Source organism: Merops nubicus, unplaced genomic scaffold, assembly GCF_000691845.1.
Source record: "Merops nubicus isolate BGI_N331 unplaced genomic scaffold, ASM69184v1 scaffold18987, whole genome shotgun sequence".
Taxonomy (NCBI): Eukaryota; Metazoa; Chordata; class Aves; order Coraciiformes; family Meropidae; genus Merops; species Merops nubicus.
In genome coordinates, this window is record NW_008622494.1 from 762 (window position 1) to 8,297 (window position 7,536).

The following is a 7,536-nucleotide window of genomic DNA, read 5'->3' on the forward strand; positions in this document are numbered from 1 at the left end:
TGCTGAGATGCCCAACAGCAGGGATTGCATGGTTTAGATTCGGTCATCCGCAGGCAGATGAAACAAGATGTGCCTGTCAAACTGGGAATCACCCATTCACATCTATTTCTGCGTGTGAAGTTAATCTGCAAAGAGGCAGCAGCAATGCCTTACAGCAAAATTCAGCATGTTTTTAGCAGTTTTACGTACTCCCCCTATTAGGGCTTTGTATAAAGGCATAGTTACCATTACATGGAGGTGCAAGTCCTTGACCAGTGTACGGCTGGTGAGAGTTCGAACGTTGGAAACTGCTGGAGTAGCTGGTAAAGAATCGGGTAACAAGCGTACAGGGTCATTAGGTACAACTTCAACTATAATCTAGCAGAAAAAGGAGGAAGAATAAAACAAAACAAAATTAAATGGAGACTGATATAATTCCCTGCAATTCACCTACACACATAGGTTGCTCAAAAAAACACTGAAGCAAACGCATATGAAAATTACTGACAATCTTGAAATTAATTAGCATGATTATTAAACAGTTCCACTAGGTTGCAAAGCATACAGCTTTGTTACTCCATAAAACTTCTGGTGAGTTATAAAAGCTGCTTGCAAGTGCCAGTGCACTCTGAGGCTACAAAGCACAGCAGCTGCTGCCCCCAGACCCTGCTGCATTACGTGCCCCTGGCTACGCGGAAGCGGCGGCAGATCCAGACCTGGTCGCTGCTGAGGATATTGGCCTTATCCATGGCAAAGGTGAACTGGATGTTGTAAGCGCCCACTCTCTCTGGAATCACTTTATCCCTAAACAAGCAAAACCAGAAACCAAGCACAAGTGAGTCAACACCAAAGCGACAAGTACGTAAGTACAGAAGCAATTCCAGTTTGCAGTTGTCCTCCAGAGCAGCCAGAGCCCTGCTGAGGGCTGAGTGGTGCCTCAGCACTCCTCCACAGCACTCCTCCTCCAGCGAGGAGGAACGCCACGAAAGCTTCTCCAGAACTAGAATGAGGCTGTTGGAAGTCTGGATCAGGGAAGTCTCCTCCAAGTGCTTCTCTCCACCAGCTGACAGGAAGTTTGTCATGGTCCTATTACACAGAAACCTGCAAGTCTACCTCATCTCACTTCCCATTCAATGAACTTTCATAAAGCTACTGAATCAGTGTGTAGAGATGTTTAGATCTGCAACAACAAATAACTCTCTCCAAATTTAATATTTGGCTTGAATTTACAAAAAGCCTGAGGAGCTAACTCCTCCTCATACTCAGAAGTACTCGGAACTTTGGAGGAGATGCCATTAGTGTCTAACCAGGACTCAGACATTTCTCTGAGAGGATGAATTGTGGCACTCTTGAATTGGTTAATTTCATCCGTTTTATCAATAACGTTCTGCAATTTGTTTGCTCTTTGTTTGGGAAGGAGTAAGATGCAGGATTCCCTAGAATGCTTAACTTGTAAACAACAAAATCCCAAAGCTTCACCTGCTTCTAGAACAGGCCATGACTTTTCATTTCGGTACTTCATAAAGAGAAGGAACCATTTCACCCTCTCTTCTGCATTTTATCTAGGTTAAAAGTGAAAGTAGCAGCTGCCTTGTCAGGGTGCACTGAAAAACTTGGGGAGACGGAGCAAGAACATGGCAGTCAGGCACCAGCTTCTGATGAGCTCTAGTTCTGCTGCCTGTCTTCCAAGGCAGCATCTCTGATGAAGAAACCCAAGGAGGGACCACTAAATGGCCAGGGCCGGGGTTCAGGATGAACTCAGTCACAGCAGGTACCAAACCCCAGTTAGGTCTGCCTTGTCCAGCCTGTAAATCTACAGCAGCTGAAGGTAGCACTGACAGGAATTAAGGAATGTCACTAGGAAGAGACAAGCAGATGATATAGTCCCTCCAGCACCAGCACTTCTCATCATGTATACCAACATATTCCCTTAGACTCTTCTTCTGGATTAAACCAATGTCAAATGTACCTAGGGAAGAGTTCAATCCTCATGTTCACAGAATCTTGCTAATATCTTTAATCATTTGGTAGCACCTTATTATACTAATTCTGTAACAGATTGGTATTACCAAAACCCAAACCTCTTGGTTCTATTTCAAACAATGTATTTTGTACACTAAGTGACATCAGTAATTATACACAAATGCTGCAGTACCTGAAGTAGAAGAAGCCATCTTCCTTGTCATCCTTCACTTTACTACAGCTAAACGTTGTAACCTGAGAAAAAGACACAAACAATGTAATGCAATATACTGAAGGTTGAAGTACCTCCCTTGCCATCTGCTGTCAAGCCTGACTGACTTGCAGCACTGATAGCACCTGGTGGTCCAACACCACCATCTGTTGTTTAGGTGCTACTGTCACATTCTTAATTCTCAGAGTCTTTTCTTCACAAAACCCAGAGTGGCAACTTGTAGCAGCCTCCTGGCTGTTGGCCACCTTCTGCAGAGCAGCAGCCGCCTGGCCCTGACTCTGGGCTGGACATCTGAACAGCCTGACAACTTGCAGCAGGACAATACTGATAAACAGCCTGGCTGATTTGTAAAAACATGTTCTGTAAGATCTAGGGTAGGATGTTGATCGAGGTCAGGTGAAGGTAAGTTTCTGCTACAAACACCTTTGTCCTGTGCTGGCACTTTGACAGACATTTTGCAAATGCACTTTGATGACTTACTTCAATTGGTGTCCTAGTTCCACTGCTCTGTGCTTCCCACATCTTCATAGAAATCCGAGCTGGATTGATGTTTTTAATAATGTTATCATCTTCAGAAAGAACACTAACCATAAAATCTGTAGAATGAAAGACAATGATTTTTCAAGATTATTTTTATTCAGAATTAAGAAGCTCAAGCTCTATGGACTTCTGTCTCTCCTTCATACCTAGAGAAAACCACACAAACCCCATATTCCAAACAGAACCAAAACAATGAAGAATTTAAAACCAGCTAAGGAAAACTTTCACTCCCTAGCCCCATAATTAGACCAGTTAACAATCACTAGAAAAAAATTCATCTACTTAATCAAATGACTGCTTTGAAAAAAACCTGAAAAGCAATTCTGATTTCAAGTCTGCCCTTGGTTATTGCAAAGAAGACTTATTTCCTGACTTCTGGAATTAGTCACTACAAGCCTCTTGCTCATGCTCAGGTTTCCTTACAGGAGAAGGCAGAGGTTTCAAATTCTGTTTTGCTTTTAAGAGATGTTTCTCCATGGTCACAACTTGGTTTTCTTTATCTGTTCTCCTTATTGTGAATATTAGTGGGATATAAAACGTGAGACGGGTTTTTCCCTTCTAGGACTCAGCAAAGATCATCCTTTTGTGAGAGAGAACAGCCAGAGAGACTATTCTGCACGGGCCTTGGCACACTTCTGATGGCTTTTTGGTTCCTCTTGGCTCCCAGCTGGCTTCTAACTCCCTAGCTCCCTCCTTTGTTACTGCTCCACAGAAAGTGGAACGAGGGAAAACACGCATGAACTTGCTCAGTTCATCTTCTGGCAAACTCAAACCCTGAAACACTCTGTTTCACTAAGGACAGAGAAGAGATTCTGTAGTTTTACCATTTACAGACAGATAAACCCAATAACCTCGAATAAATAAGAGGCCTTTTGGAATGTTTTCTAAAGAGGATGTACACATCTTTTCTCTCCAAGTGTTACAGAGACATCTCAGATACGGCTGTCACAAAGAACTGAGACAAATAGACAAAAAAGAAGTAAAGAAATAGACCAGAAGAATAATTAAGACAGCTTTTCATAGGTTTACAAGCCCTTGAGTGATTTGCTTCCACCCAGAATACTTTACTCACCAGGGAAGGTGCCTCCTGCTGGAAAAGAAGCATTTTTGTCATATTTAACATTCAAGCAGACTGGTTTCTCAGGATCAGGCAGGACATTTAATGTGATTACAGGACAGTCTAATGTGGCTTTGCTGTGGAAGGCTTTAATCTGTAAAGTGTGCTCACCCCTGAAACACACAGAAATCACAAAATCTGTCAGAAACCATCTCTTCTGAAAAGACAATTATCAGTAGACTTCAGGTTGGAACCATATACACGAAAGCATGATAAAAAAGTATCTAAAAGTCATCAGTGGTACATGGAAGAAAAAAATGTAATTGTTGATGCAAAGGTAGACGAGTAAAGTCACGAGTTTAAGGGTGTTAGCTTATTAAATTAAAATATGATAACTGCTATTCCTCAATCCAGGATGCAGGCATTAGAAATACACCGAGCACCAACAACAGCCTTTAAAATCTATTTTCTTCCAAATGTGAAATGCCATCATGGATCAAACCCTGCAGACACAAATGCAAAAATACTAATGGCCATGAGATCCTCCAGCAGCTGATGAACATGCACTCATTGCCAGCTTGTAAGCTGCCCAAAGCCAGCCCAGTCTCGGCAGACAAGCGCAGGGGCAGAGGGAGCAGGCAGCAGGACTCCAACGTGGGGAGACACAGAAACACTGGCTGCAGAGCCAGGTGGGACATGTGCAGGTGAGGGGAGCAGGGTGACCCGCCCGAGGCAGCAGGAACCACAGCACACACTGCAGATGAGACACTGTTAGTTCTGTCACAAAGAAGGAAAACTACATACATGTATTTAAGACCCTCCTGGGCAGTTTACCCAATCCTTTAAACAACGGCTAGTGCCCAGAGGAAGCAGGGCTTCAGCAAGGTTTTGGCAGCCCTCAAGCCTGCTCCTGCTCTGGAAGCTCTAGCAGCCCCAGCAGCAGCCCCAGCAGCACAGGGCTCAGCTCTGCCCGGTGGCCTCGACTCACCTCGGCGCCTGCACACTAACAACTCCCAGGTTGGCCTGACCCTGCTCGTCGGTCTTACTCTGCTGGTTTGAAGGAACAATCTGTCAAAAAAGCAGATTTTATTCTCTCAGTGACACAGAAGGAACATCAAGCCTCAGAATAAGATGTTTAGCTTGTTTGCCTGCACCCTGCCCTGCCACCCGAGCAGCAGCTTCTCTGCACTTCTGAACTGGGGAGCGACACTGCTGTGAGAGACACACCCCACAGAGCAATGGCAACAAACCTGGTGTTACCCAAGCCCAGGCAACAAGGCCCAGCCTTACCTTCAGGTTGTTACTCTTTGTGAGGCTGACTCTGACGTTGGGCTCAGAGCAGGGGTTCCCCCACTGGTCACACAGCTGGACAATAAGGGGCTTCTGCAGCTCTCTGCCATTGATCACGGTGAGAGGCTGAAGAGACACAAGCACACCACACTGCCTGGTTCTAGGTCCATCAGACATTCATGGCAGGTCAGGAATCCCCCAAGCAACGGTGGCTGCCTTTTCCAGACTCTCTGTCTCTCTTAACAGCTAGACCAGAACAGGTCTGGCAGACTCCAGGAAGGTGTTTCTAGAGGTTTCCTGTCGACATGCTCTGCTTGAACCGAATTGCACGTGCTACGTGTATTGGTGTGACCACAAGGACACACTTCTCAAGAGGCTTATCAAACAGTTTCCTTCCTGTAAAATCACAGAATCCTAGAATGGTTTGGAATGGTTTGGAAGGGACATTAAAGATCCTCTAGTTCCAACCCCCCTCCCATGGGCAGGGACATCTCCCACTAGACCAGGTTGCTCAGAGCCCCATCCAGCCTGGCCTTGAACACCTCCAGTGGTGGAGCATCCACAGCTTCCCTGGGCAACCTGGGCCAGGGTCTCACCCGTGAAAAACTTTCCATCTAATCTCAATCTCTCCTCTTCTAGTTTGGAGCCATTACCCCTCATCTTATTACCCTACAAGGCATTTTAAGAAGTCCCACCCCAGCTTTCTTGTAGGCCCCCTTCAGACACTGGAAGGCCACAATAAATGGCCTCAAACTTCTACCTTCTGATATACCCTGACAGCTTTCTAAAGATTAAAAACACTTTTGATACTCCCTATACTTTTTGTTTCACTTTTTTCTTCAGTAACTTCCTTCTCCACTTTCTCAACATGCCAAACTTTACTCCTGCTCTCTACTCAGAGATCCAATTTTCTTTTACCTGGTTCAAATGTCCTATTTTCCTTTGTGCTGCACTATCATTTCAATAGCCAAAGTAAACATTGAAAAAGATAAAAAGAAATAACCAAAAGAGCAAATAAATGGATGGTGCCAAAAATCTTAATCCTTCTCATTTGATATGTACCGTACTCCCTTCCCCTTTCTGACTGCAAACACTTGTAATCTTCACAAAAATACATCACCTGTAGAAGGGCAAATGGGACAGAATGAACTCTTTAAGAGACATCAGGAAATACAGTGTTGGAAACACAGGTGTAGGAGTTAGGTTAGTCCAAATTAAATTTACTTTCAAAAAACTGATGTTACTGTACGAGAAATGTTTCACACCTACAGTCTCATTTGAAGTACATCTATATAATTAGACAGACTGCAAAGCATTTGATTTTCTTGTGTTATGTTGCTCTATATAGAACAAAAAAGGTCTCTAGAGTTGTCATACTCTGACAATTTTTAGAAGTAAGAAATCAGGGGTTCCAGCTTGGCATCCCGTGCTCCACAAAGCGTTTGCCCTAAAGCCCTGCTGACTGCTGACCCTGTTGGTCTCTCCAAGCCCAGCCTGCCCCTTGCCTTTTCTGGCTCTGGCCAGTCCAGCAGCTGCAGCCTGGCAGGGGCCCCGGGCGTCAGCGTCACCCGCACGAAGTCCAGGAACTCCCTCCAGGCGAAGCACAGCTCCTTGCTGCCCAGCGAGCACGCCCTGAACCGAATGCCCTTCACCCGCATGGTCAGAGTGCTGCCCTGCAGACAGGCAGAGAGGACACGTTATCAGGAACAAAGGGAAGTATAATTCAGTCATTTGCTTCAACACAGCACTTTAATGCTTCTGCCTGCTAGACATCACTTGCTTTTACTACTGTGAAAACTAAACTGCAGCTTCTATTCCTTTTGATCCATTTAAACGGACTTGTTGTGTAAGAAGGGATCAGCTCCCAACTCCAGCACTTCTCCAGAACCCATTTTTCCATGTGCAAGGTTTACTTTGTGATATCCAATGTTATTTCAACAGGTATAGACTGCAGTTTAAATGACAGGTTTTTAACAGGCACTGCTCATTCCTCAGAGCAGGTTCCTATGTCTCTAGTGTTTGAAGCCTCTATCTTCCCACAGCCTACCAACTAGGATTTAATTTGACCACCTTTCCATGGTTTTGGTTCAATTCTGCCTGACATAACTAAGACAACTCCCACACAAAGGTCACAATGAAATAAACTATAAGACATCCCCCAAATACCTGCCAAGATATTTTCAAGCTTGTTTTATCAAGCCCAGGTGCAGAAACTCCCAGGGAATTTATACAGGAGGATGTCACTGTCTGAACCTGATTTCCATACTGATCTGTAATCACCACATCTGTTAAAAAAGAGGAGTACAATCATTATTAAGATGATGACTTCAGCAGCTGCTTTAATGAAACATTATACAACATACAGAATATACATGTGTACAACATACACACAATACAGAGAAAATTTACATGCACATCACCAGTCAGAGTGGCTGAGCTTGGGAGGCACCTCTGGAGGCCACCTGGTCCCACCTCC

At 44.5% G+C, this 7,536-nt stretch overlaps 1 protein-coding gene across 1 annotated transcript in view; it reads right to left on the reverse strand.

The window, feature by feature from the left end:
- Positions 1-225: 225 nt before the first annotated feature.
- Positions 226-7,536, reverse strand: part of SMCHD1 (structural maintenance of chromosomes flexible hinge domain containing 1) — a gene marked incomplete at its 3' end in the record, with an annotated part of 31,063 nt that continues 23,752 nt past the window's right edge. The window contains exons 29-37 of the mRNA XM_008944818.1: positions 7,227-7,345; positions 6,566-6,733; positions 5,061-5,186; positions 4,759-4,838; positions 3,786-3,943; positions 2,654-2,769; positions 2,135-2,196; positions 696-783; positions 226-357 (exon numbers count right to left, since the gene is read on the reverse strand). Of these exons, the coding sequence (XP_008943066.1) occupies positions 226-357; positions 696-783; positions 2,135-2,196; positions 2,654-2,769; positions 3,786-3,943; positions 4,759-4,838; positions 5,061-5,186; positions 6,566-6,733; positions 7,227-7,345 (1,049 nt within the window). The remainder of the gene's footprint in view (positions 358-695; positions 784-2,134; positions 2,197-2,653; positions 2,770-3,785; positions 3,944-4,758; positions 4,839-5,060; positions 5,187-6,565; positions 6,734-7,226; positions 7,346-7,536) is intronic.